The sequence below is a fragment of the Dicentrarchus labrax genome, unplaced genomic scaffold (assembly GCF_905237075.1).
Source record: "Dicentrarchus labrax unplaced genomic scaffold, dlabrax2021, whole genome shotgun sequence".
In the NCBI taxonomy this organism is placed as follows: Eukaryota; Metazoa; Chordata; class Actinopteri; family Moronidae; genus Dicentrarchus; species Dicentrarchus labrax.
Window position 1 is genome coordinate 99996 of NW_026136762.1, and position 22505 is coordinate 122500.

General features: G+C 41.8%; 2 protein-coding genes and 1 long non-coding RNA gene across 52 annotated transcripts in view; 2 read left to right on the top strand and 1 right to left on the bottom strand.

Annotated features, from left to right (window-relative positions):
* The first annotated feature begins 827 nt into the window (after positions 1 to 827).
* On the top strand, positions 828 to 20048 carry tsc1a (TSC complex subunit 1a). The gene is made up of 22 exons (XM_051393695.1): positions 828 to 889; positions 1819 to 1936; positions 2021 to 2124; positions 2202 to 2354; positions 3763 to 3907; positions 4249 to 4403; positions 8551 to 8624; positions 8785 to 8981; positions 9160 to 9233; positions 9310 to 9421; positions 9754 to 9830; positions 9916 to 10012; positions 10105 to 10367; positions 10745 to 10902; positions 11025 to 11095; positions 13522 to 13688; positions 13981 to 14163; positions 14578 to 14688; positions 15033 to 15155; positions 15816 to 16003; positions 16828 to 16971; positions 17061 to 20048. The coding sequence occupies exons 2-22, from the start codon at positions 1825 to 1827 to the stop codon at positions 17563 to 17565; spliced, it is 3213 nt and encodes a 1070-aa protein (XP_051249655.1). The 5' UTR covers positions 828 to 889; positions 1819 to 1824; the 3' UTR covers positions 17566 to 20048.
* Positions 11652 to 13350, bottom strand: LOC127359700 (uncharacterized). Of its 50 annotated transcripts, XR_007882761.1 has the most exons (11): positions 13168 to 13303; positions 12918 to 13007; positions 12818 to 12877; positions 12728 to 12777; positions 12648 to 12677; positions 12538 to 12577; positions 12368 to 12497; positions 12178 to 12327; positions 12028 to 12117; positions 11838 to 11907; positions 11652 to 11777 (listed from the first exon to the last, which is right to left on the bottom strand). It is a non-coding gene; the product is annotated as an uncharacterized LOC127359700 (long non-coding RNA). The 50 variants fall into 50 exon arrangements; XR_007882755.1 differs by adding an exon at positions 13098 to 13127 and having other exon boundaries at positions 12368 to 12467; positions 12538 to 12667; positions 12768 to 12857; positions 12968 to 13047; positions 13218 to 13350; XR_007882764.1 differs by having other exon boundaries at positions 12368 to 12467; positions 12538 to 12667; positions 12768 to 12857; ... (1 more) ...; positions 13158 to 13197; positions 13238 to 13336.
* Positions 20049 to 21867: 1819 nt separating the features above from the next.
* ak8 (adenylate kinase 8) overlaps positions 21868 to 22505 on the top strand; it is a 17875-nt gene continuing 17237 nt past the window's right edge. Inside the window, exon 1 of the mRNA XM_051393708.1 lies at positions 21868 to 21979. The gene's annotated coding sequence lies outside the window, so the exon portion shown is untranslated. The remainder of the gene's footprint in view (positions 21980 to 22505) is intronic.

Below are 22505 nucleotides of genomic sequence, written 5' to 3' on the forward strand. Positions count from 1 at the left end.
ACACACACACACACACACACACAGTAACACACACACACACACACACACACACACACACGCATGAGAGAGTTTTGGCATCAGATTGTTTCTGTAGTTTTAATTTACATGGCAATATTAATAAAATTACAGAAATATCCTGTGAATTTAACAAACAGAAACGTTGAATAAATGTTGTTTATCAGTGTATAAGGTAAACTGTCCAAATACAGTTGTTATCAGTGTAAACAGCAATAATTACTGTAATCTCACAGATAATGACTTTTATTACACTTCTATAACTTTTAACATTCACATTAAAATAATAATAATCCAATAATAACAGCACTCTGCTGTAAATGTAAGTCTGATTATTGTATTATAGCAGTTTCTTATAGGTCATTTCAGATTTTATGATTTTATGTAAAATTAAAGCTAAAATTAGGGTCAGTTATTTTCTGTTGTTGTAGTCTCTCTGGCGCTCCAGCTGCTGGAATATTGTCCCACAGCGAACTGAGACGCTGCAGCAGTTCAGATGATGGATGGAGGGATAATTATTATATATACAGTCAGAAATATTACTAAATGTGAAAATGTTCAGTCATTATGAGCTCTACAGAGGTTATTGTTGTTGTTTATAACTGTACATAGTAGTTTATGTGTATGTTTTTGAGCTTGTTGTCCTGTTTATGTTTATTCTGTGTATGAACATTGAGAGCAACATAAACCGGCAGTCAGACTGCTTGTGGCCAATAAAAGTGATCCTGTGTCTGATATTGTCGGCTGGAACGTGTTTGTCCGATCTTCTCGTGGCTCCGTGAACGCCTCCTGACGTTGATTGACAGCGGCAGAGTGGGCGGGGCCTCGCGTTGCTCAATATGGCTGCGCCCTGCTCGGATCAACAGGTCTGAAGGTAACCGAGATCTTCTTGTTGTTGTTTACTCCCAGAAGCTGTTTGTTGTTTACTCCCACAAGCTGTTTGTTGTTTACTTCCACAAGCTGTTTGTTTGTTTACGAGCACCGGAAGTTACCCAGCACCTGCGGGCGGGAACGTGCCGCTGTCAGCTGTTAGCATGTTAGCATGTTAGCTTAGCTTCCTGCTGCTAGCGGCTGTAATGCTAACTGTTAGCCTCAGTGCTAACTCTCAGTTTATAACTAATAATGACCGCGATTGTGACGTCACATTCATCATATTACAGCAGTGACGTCATAGAGATTACAAACAATAAACAGTAAACAAACAGTAGAGTACAGCTGCACTGATAATCAATAATCAATAATAATCACTGTAAACTGTAAACAATAAATAAACACAGGCAGAGTCACTGTTGTTGTTGTTGTTGTTGTTGTTGTTGTTATTGAATATAAATAATAATAATGAGTTAACAACGTTTATATTTTATCAACCACATATATTTAAAAAGTATTGATCTTCAGAGTAACTGCAGCAGTACGAGTAATCAGAGTACTTCAGTGGGTGTAACTCAGTGTTTAATATATTTATATATTTTATATAAAATATAAAATATATAAATATATTTATAAAACTTTATTGAAACCTGATGAAACAAACAAATAAAAAGTTATTTTATTTTTGGTACTTTATGTTTGAAATAATATCTGTCTGTCTGCCTGTGTGTCTGTCTCTCTCTCTCTCCGTCTCTCTCTCCATCTCTCTGTCTGTGTGCCTGTCTGTCTGCCTGTCTGTCTCTCCATCTCTCTGCCTGTGTGTCTGTCTGCCTCTGTGTCTGTCTGCCTGTCTGCCTGTCTCTCTCTTCGTCTCTCTCTCCGTCTCTCTGTCTGCCTGTCTGTCTGCCTCTGTGTCTGTCTGTCTGTCTCCAGGTGTCCATGATGTCCAGGGAGCAGGTGAGTATCAGTGAGCTCCTGCTCTCATTGGACAGCTCTGAGCTGCAGGAGGCGGAGCTAGTCAGAGCCGCAGTCAACCAGCAGCTGAGTACAGGTGAGTCCACCTGTCTGTCTCTACCTGCCTGTCTCCACCTGTCTGTCACCACCTGTCTGTGTAACCTGTAGTTTCTCCTGTCAGACAGAGGAGGCGCCGTCCTCTCCGCTCTGGTGGAGTATTACCTGGACTCCTCGTCCTCTCAGGCGGTTCTCCTCCTGTCCTCCATCAGAGAGCCTCACCACAAGGTCAGCTGACTGTCTGATCACATGACTCTTTATGTCACATACTGTATTATTGATCATCATTGATTCCCCCCCCCCAGGCCCTGCTGGAGAAGCTCAATGAGTCTCTGAGCAGACCTGGAACCAGACTGGCTGGTGTGACCCTGCTGGGCCACCTGATCAGGAAGCAGCCTCCGTGGGTTCATCACATCAGCCGCTCGGCTCTGCTGCCGTCACTGCTGCGCTGCCTCAAGGTGCTAATGCTGCTAATGCTAATGCTGACACCTTTCTATCAGTTATAAAGTGATCACAACATTATTACAACATTATTATAACATTATTATAACATTATTACAACATTATTATAACATTATTATAACATTATTACAACTTTATTATAACATTATTATAACATTATTACAACATTATTATAACCTCATTACAACATTATTACAACATTATTACAACATTATTATAAAGTGATCACAACATTATTACAACATTATTATAACATTATTATAACATTATTACAACATTATTACAACATTATTACAACTTTATTATAACATTATTACAACATTATTATAAAGTGATCACAACATTATTACAACATTATTATAAAGTGATCACAACATTATTATAACATTATTACAATATTATTACAACATTGTTATAACATTATTATAACATTATTATAACATTATTATAACATTATTACAACATTATTATAACATTATTACAACATTATTATAAAGTGATCACAACATTATTACAACATTATTATAACATTATTACAACATTATTATAAAGTGATCACAACATTATTATAACATTATTATAACATTGTTATAACATTATTACAACATTATTATAAAGTGATCACAACATTATTATAACATTATACAATATTATTACAACATTGTTATAACATTATTATAACATTATTATAACATTATTACAACATTATTATAACATTATTACAACATTATTATAAAGTGATCACAACATTATTATAACATTATTATAACATTGTTATAACATTATTATAACATTATTATAACATTATTACAACATTATTACAACATTATTATAAAGTGATCACAACATTATTATAACATTATTACAACTTTATTATAACATTATTACAACTTTATTATAACATTATTACAACATTATTATAACATTATTATAACATTATTACAACATTATTACAACATTATTATAACATTATTACAACATTATTACAACATTATTACAACTTTATTATAACATTATTACAACATTGTCATAACATTATTACAACATTATTATAACCTCATTACAACATTATTATAACATTATTAGAACATTATTATAACATTATTATAACATTATTACAACATTATTATAACATTATTACAACATTATTATAACATTATTACAACATTATTATAACCTCATTACAACATTATTACAACATTATTATAACATTATTATAACATTATTAAAACATTATTATAACATTATTACAACATTATTATAACATTATTACATTATTATAACCTCATTACAACATTATTATAACCTCATTACAACATTATTATAACCTCATTACAACATTATTATAACCTTTCTTTCACTCTGTGCCGTTGAGCAAGGCACTAACACTCTCAGCTTCCTCAGACCGACACTGACGTCGTCGTGCTGATCACCGGAGTCCTCGTCCTCATCACTCTGTTACCCATGATCCCTCAGGCCGGGAAACAACACATCTACGACTTCTTCGACGTGTTCGGACGACTCGCTTCCTGGAGCTACAAAAACCCTGGTAACACACACACACACACACACACACTGTAACACACACACACACACACACACACTGTAACACACACACACAGTAACACACACACACACACACACTGTAACACACACAGTAACACACACACACACACAGTAACACACACACAGTAACACACACACACACACACACAGTAACACACACACACACACACAGTAACACACACACACACACAGTAACACCCCCAACACACAGTACACACACACACACACACACGGATGGGGGGGATTGGAGTGCTCTGATTGGTTGTTGGGGTGCTCTGATTGGTTGTTGGGGTGCTCTGATTGGTTGTCTGTTGTCTCCTGCAGGTCATGTCCCTGTGGTCCACCTGGTCCACCTCCATGCAGGTGTGTACTCTCTGTTCCACCGTCTGTATGGGATGTTCCCTTGTAACTTCATCTCCTACCTGAGACTGCACTACAGCATGAAGGAGAACCTGGACACCTTCCAGGAGGTTGTAAAGGTCAGTGCAGACCGCTACAGACCACTACAGACCACTACAGACCACTACAGACCTCTGCAGACCACTGCAGACCACTACAGACCACTACAGACCTCTACAGACCACTGCAGACCACTACAGACCACTATAGACCTCTACAGACCACTACAGATCACTGTAGACCACTGCAGATCACCTCTACAGACCTCTACAGACCACTACAGACCACTGCAGACCACTGCAGACCTCTACTGACCACTACAGACCACTGCAGACCACTGCAGACCACTACAGACCTCTACTGACCACTACAGACCTCTACAGACCACTGTAGACCATTGTAGACCACTTCAGACCACCTCTACAGACCTCTACAGACCACCTCTACAGACCACTCTACAGACCACTACAGACCACTGCAGGCCACTGTAGCTAATTCAGCTGCTTTAATGGAGACTGTAAACACGGGGTTCAGGATGTAGCCTACAGCTAATGCTGCTATCCATTTGTCTCGTAAACCCCCCGCCCGAGTTGGAAAGTGTAAATCTCGCAGCTATCTCACGACATTTCACAGAGACGTGGTTTCCCCTGGAGGCTCCTGGTGGCTCTCCTGGAGGCCCCTGGTGGCCCCTGGTGGCTCGAGACAAACGCCACAGCACTTGTTGACATTGAAATAGGCGGAAATGGCAAAATATTATTGAACTGTGAGACTTGCAATAACAGAATTACTTGAAATGTTTGTGTAGAAAAACATTATTATTTCACATTGAGCTCGTTTAGATGATCCGCAATCAATAACACAGCTGCTGCACTGGTGGCGTCCATGTTCTCTCTGACTCGTAATGCCCAAAGACAAATGGATCTCTATAAGTGGTACGAGCCGGGTAATTACGTCACGTTCCCGCAGCAGAACAACTCGGGCTCCGAGTTCACGAGACAAATGGATCGCACCATTACTCCATGCTAACATTATACTTCCTGTTTCCACCTGGTTGTCTGTCGTACCCTAACCTATAAACGGACGTTATTGATCCAGGCTGAGGACATTGAGCCTCACTGTGGTTGCTGTTAATGATGAGTGATTGATATATTGATTGATTCCCAGTATCGGCTGTGTACTGGTTCCCAGTGCTGCTGTCAGACTGTGGATACCAGCTGCTCCGTTTCCCACATAACTCGAGCTGAGACGTTCAGGGGCTGCTGGAAATGTTAAACACACAAACTGATGTAACAGTTCCAGTGACTGACACTGTCTCTGATACTACAATACCCATGAGCCTCAGCGGCTGCTGTTATACAGACAAAGCCAAAATGATAACGGCTGAATGTTTCTTTAGTTCCAGCCGTTAACGTGGAGCTCTCTGATTGGCTGTTTGTTAGTGAAATGCACCCTGGGAGTCGTAGTTTATATAAACTTTATAAAGTATACAAACAGTTAGCTTGGAACAATAATGTTTGTCTGATATTTAAATTCACTCTCTGTCTCTCTCTCTCTCTCTCTCTCTCTCTCTCTCTCTCTCTCTCTCTCTCTCTCTCTCTGTCTGTCTCTCTCTCTCTCTCTCTGTCTCTCTCTGTCTGTCTCTCTGTCTCTCTTTCTGTCTGTCTGTCTCTCTCTCTCTGTCTGTCTCTCTCTCTCTCTGTCTCTCTGTCTCTCTCTCTGTCTGTCTCTCTCTCTCTCTGTTCTCTCTCTCTCTGTATGATGTAACACTGTACATATTGCTAAAGCAAGTGTTTGGAATTAAAAATAATAATCATAACAATAAAGGAAAACAATATTTACAATAAATGAATTATAATCTCTACTGTTGGTAATACTGTAACTATGATTGACTCAATCACAGTCACAGTCAATCAATCTCAGTCAATAAGTAATCAATCAATCAGTTTGTGTTAACTAAAAATGTCATTAAAACAGTATTAAAGTAACTACAGTTAAAACAAGTAATCTGTTGTCAATATAACAGTAATAACTAATTATAAAATAAAAATAAAATAGATAAAACTGTAAACGTGGGGTGTTCGGACGGGCCTGCCCCTACTGCTAAAAACAATCCTAGAGGAAACACTGTTAAAGTGTGAAGGCTATATACACTGTCGGTGGTGTGGTGTTTTGGGAGGAAGCCAATCTGACTTTTACTTAAGATTAACTGTTCCTCAAGGAAATCTAGTATTCTTGTGTTAAGAATACTACAGAATAGTTTACCTAGACAGCTGCTGACACAGATGCTATGGTAGTTATTAGGGTCTGATTTGTCCCCACTCTTATGAATGGGGGAAATGAGCCCTTTGCACCAGATGTTGGGAAAACATCCTGCCTGTAGTATAACATTGAACAAATGTAACACTGCACCCTGCATTTCTGGGGTGCTGCTTTTCTAATGCTGTCTGGACCACAAGCTTTCCTTGGCTTCAGACATTTTGTCTGTATGGTTATTTCTTCCCAAGTAATTTCTAAATCAAGGGGGTTTTGGTTGTCTTTAATTGTTTCTTCTAGTTTTTGGAGTTTTTCTTTCATAATACACTGATCTGAATTAATTTGATTGATTGGTATGTCTTTGTACAGATTTTAGTGATCTCCAGATGTCACCGTTTTGGATGGGTAATGTCTGCTGTTGCTTTGTGTTGAACTTGTTCCACATATCCCAGAATTGATTTTGGTTAATGGCATTCTCAATATCTTCCAGTTTCAATTGGGTATATTTTTGTTTTTTGATCCTAATTGTGTATTTATATGTATTTAAAATTTCATTGTATCGAATGCGCAGGGCTGGGTTGTTTGGTTGGCGATGTTGATTGTTTTGCATTCTTGATCAAACCATTTGTCAGTATTTTGCCTTTTAACAGGTCTCCTTCTTTGCTTTATGAGGTCAGCCCTAATAGCTGCCTTATGAAATATCATATTGATATCCTCAGTGGCATTGTTTACCCCATCTCTGGTAGGGACATATTGAGTTTGATTATATATTGATATGTAATTCATCAAATCAGGGGAGTTCAAAGCCTTGATGAATTTGTCTCCACTGTCTGAGGCCCATCTGTAAGAAGGATTTAATTTATACAGCTTATTGGGTTCCCTTTTTGTGTCACTAATTTGTCCTTTTAACCCTTTAATTTAAAGAACACATTAATTTGGTTGTGGTCTGAAAGGGGGGATTGCTGTCTGACAGTGAATGCACTGATAGTTGAGGGGTCCATGTCAGTGATTGCATAGTCTACAACACTAGACCCAGGAGCTGAGGAGTATGTGAACCTCCCTAAAGAGTCCCCTCTGAACCTACCATTAACTATGTACAGGCCTAAGGCCCGACAGAGATCTCCCTGCCACTTTGATTTAATATTGAGTCAAGTTTATTCCGACAGGTGATGTTTGGTTTGGTAAACAGTGGGGCCTGACTGAATACATGGTTGTTGCCCCGTGTGTCAATGATATCAGGTTCAATTCCTGTACGTCCATTCAGATCTCCAGTTAGAAGTACATTTCCCTGGGCCTGGAAATAGGCGATTTCTGAGTTTAGGGTGTCAAAAATGTCCTCTTCAAAATAAGGAGAATCCACTGGGGGTATGTAAATTGCACAGAGGTATAGATCCCTATCGGTTATGCCCAGGGTTTGATCTAACCTCAACCAAATGTGCGATTTACTCTGTTTTACTGGTGAGATCTGATTGCAAAGATCTCCTTTATACCACACCAAAATCCCCCCGTTCTCCCTTGCTATGTTTTTTAGTTTTATGGAGGGCACCATGACTTCATTATATCCTGGGGGACAGTGAGTGAGCAAATCATCTTGACACCATGTTTCTGTCACAATGATATCAACGTCTTTGATAGATTTCATGAACTCAGGGTTTCCACTCTTCAGCTCAAAGGTTGAGGAGTGGAGACCCTGAATATTCCAACAGCTTATATGAAATGAACGCATCAAAAAAGAAAACAATCAAAATGAACCTGTATAGTGAGACAAATATTTAAAAAACCTTCTACTATCTATATATTTATAATAATAATTTGATATTAATTCCATGGAGATGTACTATTTTCAATAATATTACCATTGTACTGACTAAACTACTCTCTCTCTCTCTCTCTCTCTCTCTCTCTCTCTCTCTCTGTCTGTCTGTCTGTCTGTCTGTCTGTCTGTCTGTCTGTCTGTGTCTGTCTGTCTCTCAGCCGATGCTGGAACACGTCAGGGTTCATCCAGAGTTGGTCACGGGGACTCAGGACTATGAACTGGACCCGTCCAGGTGAGTCACAGGTACCACAGAACCTGAGGTTAGTTAAACAATAACAGATACAGATAGAAACTGTTTCCTGTCGGAGCACAGAATCACCTGACCTCACCTTTTTGAACATAGCCCCGCCTACTTTAAACCAGTCACACGTTTACCTTCCTGTGTGTCTCAGGTGGAGGCGTTACGAGGTCCATGACATCGTGATCGAGTGCTCCAGAGTGTCTCTGGATCCTCTGGAGTCGTCCTGTGAGGAGGACATCTACTCCTCCCTCAAAGACCCTCCCCCGTCCTCACCCTCACCCAGACCTCCACCACTCTCCTCCCCCTTCCCTCACCTGAACCTCACCTCAGACACTGTCGGCAGTTCAGGTCAGTGACACACACAAACACACTGACTCACACACAAATTACTGATTGATACTTTTGATTGATTGATAAGTTACAGTCAAACCCAATTAATAAATAATTAATGAATAATTAATTTTACTAAATCAGATGATTTTAAGGTATAAACGAGTGAATTTGTTTTATTTACTGTTACTGACAGGAAGTTCAGTCTGTTCTCCGCTGCCTGGACGTCCCTCTCTCACTCAGCTGACACTCAGCAGCTCCTACATACAGGTAATATTATTTACTCCTCCCTCCCTTCCTCCCTCCCTTCCTCCCTCCCTCACTCACATACTGTTACTGTGTTCAGGCTGATGATGTCACATGGAGCCCCTCCTCACAGTGTGGTTTGTCGACGCCCCCTCCTGAACCTGCTGCTACAGGCTCCGCCCACCCACTGAGCAGGACCACCTCCATCTCAAGTGAGGCACTGAGACAGTGAGACAGTGAGACATTGAGACACTGAGACAGTGAGACATTGAGACAGTGAGACAGTGAGACATTGAGACAGTGAGACACTGAGACAGTGAGACACGGTGTTAATGTTGTCCCTCTAACTAAAGAGGGGAGAAATAATCACAATAGATATGAGATGTGTGTCTCTTGTGCGAGCTTTACTCGAATGTATCAATTCCCAACTTGTCACATTAACACATAATAATCCTGATAAATAACTCTTTCTGTCTGTCTGTCTGTCTCTCTCTCTCTGTCTCTCTCTCTATCTCTCTCTGTCTGTCTGTCTGTGTGACTCCAGGTGTGAGATCATCAGCCCCCGTCCCGGTGACGCCGTTGACAGAAGATGGCGCTCTGACTCCTGACTCCGGCCACCAGGTGGGCTCAGACTGCAGACGGACGCTCTGAGAGGAACGGAGGACGCACAGACTGAAATAATAGAAACCTTCTCTCTCCCTCGCAGGTGAAGCCTTTCACAGAGCTGGAGGGGTCATCCTGTCAGCCAATCACAGAGAAGGAGGGGACAGGCCAGAGTGATGTCATCAACACCAGCAGTGAAGGTCGGTATCATTGGATCCACATGGAGACAGAACCGAGCCCACTGGAACCAGAACTAAAGCTCTGACTGTAAACACTGTCTGTGTCTCTGCAGGGGTCAGATCTCCTCCTCCCTCCCCTCCCTCCTCCTCTCAGCCCGCCCTCCTCACCTCCACCCCCGGCCGTGACGAGGCCTTCTCTGGTTCAGCCCTCCCCCCTCCTCCCTGCTCTATATCACTCTGCTTCACCCCCCCTCACCCCTCAACAGTGGAGGGAGGCCCCACCCACAGCGAGCAGAGCCCCACCCCTCCATACGAGCTCCTGTTTGAGCTCGCTCTGCCCCGAGCCGCCACGCTGTTCATCGGGAAGAAGACGCAGGTAAAGCTTAGTCAACTGATCACTGTCCTCTGTTCATCCTGTAGTTCCTGTAGAGGACGCCGTCAGCAACAGGCTGCGTCTTCTTCTTGTTTTCTTTGGTTATTAAACTGGACAAAATCAAATTTTCTCTTATAGCTTCAAAAGATTATGTTTTTTTATAAAATGATAATCTTTAATAACTTATTGCAGCAACTTCCAGCTAAAATATCTTTCATAGCCTGATTGTCTTTATTCTTCCTCCCTATCTGTCCTTTACATTATCGGTCAATCTGACAATTTCTCCACTAATAAATTAATAATTGATTCTAGAAAATGTCTAGAAATATTATATCAATGAATAATAAATAAATAAGGTTATTATTATTAATGTACTGTAGGAGGCGCTGGAGAGAGCAGCGGGAGAGCAGAAGGAGGGAGGAGGAGGAGGAGGAGAGGGGGAGGACAGGGAGGAACAGCAGGCCTCCGTCTCTCCTCTGGAGGTTTTGGACCAGCTGATTGTCCACGGACACGACGCCCACGAAGGCCTCAGCAGGAGGTGAGCCTGTTACCATGGAGACCATTAATTGATGAAGGGTTTGATAAGAGCAGGATGACCTCGTTCACTCGTCTGTAACCTGCTGACTGTCTCTGAAGGAGGGATGTGTTGGTGTGTTGCAGGTTGTCAGCAGTCAGTAAGTCGGTGGATCGGAGTCATTGTGGAGGTAAACAGCAGAGCATGAAAACCAAAGGTACCTGAAACTAACACTGACCACACACTGGGACTCACCTGGTTAACTAATGAACGCTCACATTAACAGCTTGGATGGTCAGATGATGTTCTAATAGGGTTCTGGTGTTCCTGTTGTCTCAGGGTCCGGTACAGATACACAGTTAGTCCTCCAGGACGGTGCCCGGCGCCGATGGGACGGCGGTAAAATGAGCTCACAAGCAAATTCATTCTATATAATGAACAATATATGCGGCTGCAGGTACCGGAGCCTTGAGCGTCCACAAAGGATATTACACATAACGCACCGTCAGGACCAGATTAATCCTGATTTGATAAAAAATTTATGGAAAAGTTGTGAAATTCATTAAAAAGTAACTTTTCCTCTTAATGAAGCTCCCTGTGTAACTCTTCATAATATAATTTACTCATGAGTGCGTTTTATCACATTAATCTGACACCAGAGCTAACGTTAGCATCCAGCTCAGAGTCCAGCTGAGCACCATATGGATCTTCTTTCAGTCCATTTTAATTATCCTGATCATTTATAATAATGTACATTTCCCATTATGGTAAATTATCGTTCATCCCGAGAGGAAAGTGCTTGCTTGTTTGTTTGATTATTCCAACCATACTTTGATCTGACTGAACGGTTCAGCATGAACATGAGTGGAAGTGAGGTTGTCCTAATAACAACCATTAATCTCCACTAACCTCCACTAACCTCCACTAACAACCATTAACCTCCACTAACAACCATTAACCTCCACTAACCTCCATTAATCTCCACTAACCTCCACTAACAACCATTAACCTCCACTAACAACCACTAACCTCCACTAACAACCATTAACCTCCACTAACAACCACTAACCTCCACTAACCTCCATTAATCTCCACTAACCTCCACTAACAACCATTAACCTCCACTAACAACCACTAACCTCCACTAACAACCATTAATCTCCACTAACCTCCACTAACAACCATTAATCTCCACTAACCTCCACTAACAACCATTAACCTCCACTAACAACCACTAACCTCCACTAAAAACCATTAACCTCCACTAACAACCATTAATCTCCACTAACAACCACTAACCTCCACTAACAACCATTAATCTCCACTAACCTCCACTAACAACCATTAACCTCCACTAACAACCACTAACCTCCACTAACAACCATTAATCTCCACTAACCTCCACTAACAACCACTAACCTCCACTAACAACCATTAATCTCCACTAACCTCCACTAACAACCATTAACCTCCAATAACAACCACTAACCTCCACTAACAACCATTAACCTCCACTAACAACCATTAACCTCCACTAACAACCACTAACCTCCACTAACAACCATTAACCTCCACTAACAACCACTAACCTCCACTAACAACCATTAATCTCCACTAACCTCCACTAACAACCATTAACCTCCATTAATCTCCACTAACCTCCACTAACAACCATTAACCTCCACTAACAACCATTAACCTCCACTAACCTCCATTAATCTCCACTAACCTCCACTAACAACCATTAACCTCCACTAACAACCACTAACCTCCACTAACAACCATTAATCTCCACTAACCTCCACTAACCTCCACTAACAACCATTAACCTCCATTAATCTCCACTAACCTCCATTAATCTCCACTAACCTCCACTAACAACCATTAACCTCCACTAACCTCCATTAACCTCCACTAACCTCCATTAATCTCCACTAACCTCCACTAACAACCATTAACCTCCACTAACAACCACTAACCTCCACTAACAACCATTAATCTCCACTAATCTCCACTAACCTCCACTAACCTCCATTAACCTCCACTAACCTCCACTAACAACCATTAACCTCCATTAATCTCCACTAACCTCCACTAACAACCATTAACCTCCACTAACAACCATTAACCTCCACTAACCTCCATTAACCTCCACTAACAACCATTAACCTCCACTAACCTCCACTAACAACCATTAACCTCCACTAACCTCCATTAACCTCCACTAACAACCATTAACCTCCACTAACCTCCACTAACAACCATTAATCTCCACTAACCTCCATTAACCTCCACTAACCTCCATTAATCTCCACTAACCTCCACTAACAACCATTAACCTCCACTAACAACCACTAACCTCCACTAACAACCATTAACCTCCACTAACCCTAACCTTCCTCTAGCTTTGTGTTTCTGTATATTCTACTATCAGTCCGGTCCGGTCCGGTCGGTCCAGAGGATCCACTTTAATGTTCAGTGAACTTTCCCTCTAGCGCCACCCAGAGGATGAGAGGAGGAGCTTTCACATCATAACTTCCTCTGATACAGACAGAGAGAAATACATCTGCTGTTCAGCACTCTGAACTCCGGACTTCCTGCAGGGCTCTGAACGCATCGTGTGTGTTTTGATGTGTGTGTCAGGCCCCGCCCAGGGGGAGGAGCTTCAGTCTCTGAGGAGTCAGCTGTTGCTGGTCCACAGTCAGCTGCAGTACGAACGCTTCAAACGCCAACAGCACGCCATCAGAAACCGCCGTCTGCTGCGGAGAGTCATCAACGCCACCGCGCTGGAGGAGCACAGCGTCGCCATGGTAACGCACACACGGAAACACTGTCCAATGGCCACTGAAGGTTTTATTTCCTGTGTTTGTCTTTATCATGAATGATGACTTTCTCCTCTCTGTCTTCCTCCGTCCCTCCTGCTCATCTTCCTCCGTCTCTCCTCTCTGTCTTCCTCCGTCCCTCCTGCTCATCTTCCTCCGTCTCTCCTCTCTGTCTTCCTCCGTCCCTCCTGCTCATCTTCCTCCGTCCCTCCTGCTCATCTTCCTCCGTCTCTCCTCTCTGTCTTCCTCCGTCCCTCCTGCTCGTCTTCCTCGGCTGCAGAAGGGTCAGCTGAGCGTTCAGGACGAAGAGATTCGGTCTCTGAAGTTGAGTCTGGAGGAAGAACAGAGACGATACACACAGCTGCAGCAGGACACGCACACACACACCGAGCAGCTGCACACACACATCCAACAGCTGCTGCTGAGACAGCAAGACGGGCAGAGAGACAGCCAGAGACTGCAGGTACCCACACACAGACACACAGACAGGCTGCAGAGAGACAGACAGACTGCAGGTACCCACACACAGACACACAGACAGGCTGCAGAGAGACAGACAGACTGCAGGTGCCCACACATAGACACACAGACAGACTGCAGAGAGACAGACAGACTGCAGGTGCCCACACATAGACACACAGACACGCATACAGACAGACAGACAGACTGCAGGTACCCACACACATAGACAGACACAGACAGACTGAAACACACACACAGACAGACACACACACAGGTACCCACACACACAGACAGAGACAGACAGACAGACAGCAGAGAGACAGACAGAGAATGCAGGTACAGACAGACAGCAAAAAGAAACCTGTGTTGTGATTGGCTGTTTGAGGACCCGCTGTGTTGTGATTGGATGTTTCAGAGCGAGCTTCAGGAGTGTCAGAGCAGGTTGAGGGATCTGGAGGCGGAGCTTCAGAAAGCCAATAACAAGGCTTACAATGCAGAACACCAGCTGACCCAGCTGTCACTCAAGGTGAGGAGCCCTCCTATTGGCTGATTGATTAATGACATCATTCTTGTTTCCAGCTTACAAATAAAGAACTGGATGTGATTGATTAGTCGACTGGTTGTTAATCGTTGTTATATGTTATATATGTTATATTGTATTAATTTATTTGTGTTATATATATTATATATATTATATACATTTATTTGTGAGTGTTCTCTTTCTTTTACACTTGTTTAAATAAAAAATGTCCGTTAATCGATAGTGAAATGAATCAGGAAGTCTAATTAATGACATCTGAGTGATTAATATCTGATTGATTGATATCTGATTGATTGATATCTGATTGATTGATATCTGTGTGTCTCCAGCTGTGCAGCAGTGAGCAGCTGCAGCAGCAGATCTTCCTCCTGAACCAACAACTCATCCTCCTGAGAGAGACTAACAGAGGACTGACAGAGCAACTGGAGAGAGGACAGACACACTGCTGCACGGTGAGACCCACAGAGAGACAGACAGACACACTGCTGCACGGTGAGACACACAGAGAGACAGACAGACACACTGCTGCACGGTGAGACACACAGAGAGACAGACAGACACACTGCTGCACGGTGAGACACACAGAGAGACAGACAGACACACTGCTGCACGGTGAGACACACAGAGAGACAGACAGACACACTGCTGCACTGTGAGACCCACAGAGAGACAGACAGACACACTGCTGCACTGTGAGACACACAGAGAGACAGACAGACACACTGCTGCACTGTGAGAGACAGACAGACACACTGCTGCACTGTGAGACCCACAGAGAGACAGACAGACACACTGCTGCACTGTGAGAGACAGACAGACACACTGCTGCACTGTGAGAGACAGACAGACACACTGCTGCACTGTGAGACCCACAGAGAGACAGACAGACACACTGCTGCACTGTGAGAGACAGACAGACACACTGCTGCACTGTGAGACCCACAGAGAGACAGACAGAGACAGACAGACACACTGCTGCACTGTGAGAGACAGACAGACACACTGCTGCACTGTGAGACACACAGAGAGACAGACACACACACACACAGAGAGACAGACAGACAGACTGTATGTGGTCCTGGTCTCAGTACCGTGTCTGTGTGCGTTGGCAGGAGGCGTCCATGCTGCAGTGCACTGTGGGTAAAGACTACCAGCGGCTGAAGGACAGTGACGTCCAGCAGAGACAGAAGCTGGAAGCAGCCAATCACAGGATAGCAGAGCTGGAGACCCAGCTGGCCAAGAAAGACCAGCTGATCCTGGATCAGAAGAAAGTCCTGGAGGACACAAAGGCCCAGAGCAGGTCAGGGTCCTGGTTCAGTTCTCTGGGGAGTGCTGATCGATACACAGACTGTGATCAATTCACTGCTGTTACCAACGTGCCGCCGCTGTTTGGTTAACGAGGAGTCAACGTTTGAAAACGATGAAATTAAAACTTCCTGTTGGCTCCAGGAGTCTGGACGTGATACATACGCCGCGGCTGCTTTTCTAAATATGTTTGTAGGGGGCGCCACTGAGCCGCTACGCAACACCCGTCTGTAAGATGTCACATTTCTACTGCTTGTGTGTCGCCTTCCTTAGTTTAGTACATTTAGCCACAATGTGATCAGCTGTTACAACGACACATTTCATAATATCATGTGATCGACAGGTTGAAGGTCGGTGTGTTCGGGGCAGACTGGAGTTACAGCAACTTCCTGTTTGTTGGCGTTACGTCCAAATTCAAGACCACGGACGCGTTGTTCAACTAAAACTCACAAAGAGCTTTTAATGGTGATGGTCTTTAGACCACCGACCAAATCTGAAGTCGGTCCGATCAATTCCCGGGACGAGTTCGTTAAAACGCGACACGTGTAAATCGCCAAAAATGACGACTGGCCGAGACTGTTGGGTTTGTTTGGTAACGATTCACTGAACATCTGGTTCAAACCGGCACCAGGGCCCACACACTGACTGTTGTTGTTGTTGTTGTTGATGTTGATGATGTTGATGTTGATGTTGTTGTTGTTGATGATGATGATGTTGATGTTGTTGTTGTTGTTGATGATGATGATGATGTTGTTGTTGTTGATGTTGTTGTTGTTGTTGTTGATGATGAAGATGATGTTGTTGTTGTTGTTGTTTCAGAGCCGAGCTGTCGGCCTGTGAGAGTCGCTGTGTCGCTCTCCGGAGACTCACCCAGACTCTGCAGACCGAGATGCTTCACCTGTACAGTCAGATCCACCTGGAGACGCACGGCGACGCCTGCAGCCGGCCTCAGGACAGCAGCAGGTACGACACTCTGTCACAGGCTCTAAACCAATCAGAACACAGCTTCCGGTGATGATGTCACTGACAGTCAGCGTCTTTCTCGCCCTCAGGCCAAACGGCGGCAGCGTGGCTTTACTAGCTCCTCAGCCCCGCCCCTCCTCCTCTTCCGTTGGTATAATAAACGGAGGTGTGGAGGCCCTCTCCACCTCCCCGCTGCACCTCCCCTCCTGCTCCTCCTCCCCACTCTCCCTCTCCCCCATCGACTCCCCCCTGGCCGTCGGCTCCTTCCTGGAGCAGCGTGCGCGGCAGCTGTTCAGACCGACCAGTCACAGCCAGGAGGAGGAGGAGGAGGAGCAGCAGGAGGAGGAGGAAGAGGAGGAAGAGGAGGAAGAGGAGGAGGAGGCCCAGCCAGAGAGCCCTCCTGTGGCTCAGGAGGCAGAGGAGGTCACCCTCCTCGCAGGGAGTCCTCAGTTGGAGCCTCCGAGCCGGGCTTCAGCTCACAGCCTCCCGCCCTCTGGACCTCCAGCGCCTCCTGCAGACCTGACCCTCGCCGTCCGCCAGAGGAGACACGAACTGAGCATCATGGACTACGATGAGACGCTGCCGGAGTACTGACGGAGGAGTGGACGGGGGAGGAGGGAGGCGTAGAGAGATGTTGAGATCAGGCAGCAGGTGTTAACAGGCTACCGTTAGCCACGCTAACAGTCCACAATCAGCATCGGGACCTTCAGTCGCCATCAAACAGAACAAATACACAGCAGCACACAACCAGACACTGCTACTGATGAGCTAACTGCTAACTGCTAACTTTCATTTTACAGATTCAATCTTTCATTTAGAACAAAGCGAGATTTATGGATGACAACAATAACAATAACAACTGTGGTGAGTTACGCTAAAATTAGCTTATAAGCTAACCCAGTAAATTTATCTGTTTTATTTAATTCACCACGTTCTCAAATGTGTTGCTAAAGAGCTAATGTAAGTTAGCAAGTTATTATACGCTGGCTCAACAAAACACAAGCTAATATTATTAGCTTCATATTACAGCCGCCAGAAAGAGCTACGGACTCCGTCGCTCCTCCAGGAGTTTCATAAGCTGCTTTATTCCCCACATTCAGAAATGTGTTGCTAATGTTAGCTAACAGGCTAATGATAGTAGCTTAATATTACTGGAGCCAGAAAACTGAAAGGAGTCCGATAGATAGTCTCTGATAGAGACGTGTAACAATATTAAACAATAAGTTCTTATTACATTATTAAAAACAAATAAAGACGTCAGAGCAGCTCAACAATCTAGAATTGAATGAACTCATTAAATTTACTCGAGTATTTAATGTCACAGCACCAAGATAGAAACACTTTACAGCTGTCACAGGAGCATAGCTTACGTTGGCTTGTTAGCTAACTAGCAAGCAAAATTTGGGGGAATAATAATTCAGATTTTTCCTCATAAAACAGAGTTTTCATGTGAATTAACGTCTTTTTATTTTCTCGTTAGCTGCTGTGCTGAAAGGAAATGAGTTCTCACGGCGACTGAAGGTCCTGACTTTAAAGATTTATAGATATTTGGGTTTTTGTCTGCAGGGACAGAAACTGCTTATTAAAGCCAAAAATAAGGGAAGAAAAATGGAGGAAATTCAGTTTTTTAGTGTTAATGAATTTTACAAAGAAGCTAACAGCAGCAGCTATTAATGCTACGTTAGCTGTGACTTAAAACTGCCTTACTGTTGCCCAGTTACGGGTTTTTTTCTGCAGTTAGCCATGTCGCATATTTTTCAAACACACCTTCATCAAAACACTAAATGAGATCTGACTTCTGCAATAAACCTTCCTCAGGAAATGAACTGACAACGAGTAACACAAGATCTGACATCACCTTATGAAGTGGCTAACACGTTAGCAGACCGCTGCTTACTTCCACATCCAGCAGAGCAACACGATCATCACACTAATTGGTCGTGGGGTTCCTCAGGGTTCTGTTCTTGGTCCTTTATAGTTTCACTTTACATGCTAACATGCCAATTGATTTGTCAATCAAGCATTCAGATCCCACTGATCTCCCTCCTTGTACACTTTATGAACTGTTGAACTGTTGATTGGTGACGATGCTAAGATCGGTGTGATGATATAAAAGCCTTAATGAGGGCGATGATACGCTGGTGTAACAGGTTTCTCTCCTGTAATCTTCTGACATGGAGACAGACAGACGTTTGTATTTTTACTCAGATCAGGACGACCGTCAGCCTTAGCCGTGTTAGCATTGAATCATTAGCGTGTGTGTAAGCTGACATAAGTGATCCTTGAAAGATATCTCCTCAGGTTCACAGCTCAGGATCCCAGAATCAGGGAGAAGATGAGTTCAATTTCTGTCTCTGTTTGACGAGAGGAGTCCAGGACGTGTTGAGGTTGTAGTTTATTTACAGTCAGTAGTTCCTCACTGTGAACCAGCACTGAGTATAAAGTTTAATGTTAGAAATGTTCTGCAGCTGTTACACTGACTGATGCTAACCTGCATATGTTGGACTGTTAGCATCATTAGCATTAATCATCGGCTGATTGGGACGATACAGGAGGTTTTGGGGTTATTGAAGACTCTGAACAGCTTTATACTCATCAGTTCTGGTTCCTGTTGCTGGGACGTCGACTACTAGCTTCCCAGAAGAGTTCAACATTTTAAGAAATACTGTTAAACTGCTGCTTTCAGTCTGTATGCTAAGCTAGGCTAACCACGTTCTGACTCCAGCTCTGTACTCAGAGATTCATCAGAAAGAAAGAGACTATTTCCAAATGTGTCAAACTTTACCTTTAAGCCAAAATGTGAGGAGGATGGGTTTCAGTTGAGGATCGCAGTGACGACAGACTGACCAAAGACTTCCTGGTGTCCTCCGTGGGACTGAATCCAGCTGAGGGAACCAGTCTCTGATGAGCTCATCAGGGTGATTTGTTGTTTTCTTTCTCACTTGTTGGGCAACTTCTCCTCAGCGGCGTTGCTCTGAGATCTGCTGTCAGGAAATAATAACCTGTGTGAGTATCACAAAGCTGAAGAGACGAATGTTAAACTGTGAACACTAGAAATAAAAACTAAAACCTCTGGAGGTCTGTCTGACGTCTGTGTCCTCAGCAGAGGATGTGTGTCTGTAGCTGACTTCAAATCATTGTGTCCAGTTTTATTCTGTATTTTATGGAGCCAAAGTCAAAAGAGAACGTCATTACAGCAGTGTAAAGTCTGCTGTAGTACTCGAGTATCGTCAGCTTCATGTAGTCGAGGGTTTATATACAACAACCTGCCACCAGATGTTGCACTAGAGCAGCAGCGTCTCCGACCACAACAAAGGTCTCTGCAGCCCACCACACTCTGTCTGAACAGAAACTAAAACTCATTAAAACGTCTCTGTCTTTCTAACAATCAGCAACAGAAATAAATAAATTCACAGACGCAGTAATAAATGAATGAGACCGTAGTTTCTTATACCTGGAAGGCTGAGCTGTATTCAGTTGGTTGTGATCTGCAATTTCACCTCTAGATGCCTCTAAATCCTACAGACTGGACCTCATGTCATATATAGATATATATATATATAGATATATAGCTACAGTACAGACTATCCTTTGGTATTTTCATACAACAGAACAGTTTTTATTGATGGTAAAAACTTATTTATACAGTTTAAAATCTTCATTTTCAATATAAAATATGGATTAAAACCCAACAGCACTAATATTATTTTACTGTAATGAATCACTTCTACTGTATTTATTACGCCAGAGTTCTGAAGAACCACAGCAAACTGACGGGAACAGTTTAATATATAAAGATTATTGTCAGATTCTGGATCTCTGAGGACCCCCAGGGATGTTTGTTGTTTGTTGTTGTTTGTTTGTGTTCAGTATCGTGTTGTGTTGATAAAACTCTTGCAGTAAATGTAAATGTTTCCAGAACCTCAATAAAAAGACCTGAAGAACACATTGAATCATGTAACCTGTGATCCACCTGTACACAGTCCACCTGTACACACAGTCCACCTGCTGCAACAAACAGGAAGCAACAAGGTACAGACAGCAGCCGTCTGCAGGACAGATATTAATATATTTATACACACATATATATATTATATATGAATATATATATATTAAAATATATTATATACATGATATATATTCATATATCATATATATAATATATATATATATTCATATATAATATATATGAATATATATATATAATATATGAATATATATATATATATTATATATATATATATATTCATATATATATATATATATATATTATATTTATAATATATATATATTATATATGAATATATATATATTCATATATATATTATATATATATTATATTTATAATATATATATATATTATATATATGAATATATATATATATTCATATATAATATATATATATTATATTTATAATATAATATATATATATTATAAATATAATATATATATATTATATTTATAATATATATATAATATATATATGAATATATACATATATTCATATATATATTATATATATATATTCATATATAATATATATATATATTATATATGAATATATATATATTATATTATAAATATAATATATATATATTATAAATATAATATATATATATTATATTTATAATATATATATAATATATATATGATATATATATATATATATTCATATATATATTATATATATATTATATAAACTTTATTATTAAAAAGGAATCTAAACTAAATCAAATTAATAAAATAAAACAGAATTAATGTTCCTGTTTGTGAATCTTGTTGATTAATAAACAACAGATTTCTGATTTGTAAATAAACCTCCGAGCTGCGTTGCTAGGAGACGCCCGCAGTCGCGCTGCGCACGCGTGCTGATGACGTTCTTCCCTAACAACAAGCAAGCAAACGCTCCTTAGCAACCGATACACAGACAGACAGAAAGAGAGACAGACAGACGGACAGAGAGACAGACAGGCAGACAGAGAGACAGACAGACAGAAAGAGAGACAGGTAGGACGGTTTTATTTCTCTTTCTATCAACGTTTGTTTGACTGTTTGTTTGTGTTAACGTTAAATTAGTAACGTTAGTTAAATATAAGTTTACCTGACGTTAGGTCATGTGACACAGCAGCAACAGAAACAGAGCTCAGTATATATCAATATTAAATAAATAATATTTATAGTATAAAGTTTAATGTTAATGTTCAGTCTGACTGATAGCAACTCCATTAGCCTCATTAGCATCAATAACCAGCTGTATGGATTATATCTCAGCAGCTGATTGGCTGAGGTTAGGGGTTATTGATATGATCAATATAATCAATATATTGCTCATATTGATATGATCAATGTAATCAATATATTGGAGCATTAGATAATGTTGTGTGTTATTATTACTGTATATATAGATATAGATTATAAACTAACTACTGTAGGCAGGGAGTCATCAGTAAAGTGGGAAGAGAACCACATGAGTCCAGAACCACATGAGTCCAGAACCACATGAGTCCAGAACCACATGAGTCCAGAACCACAT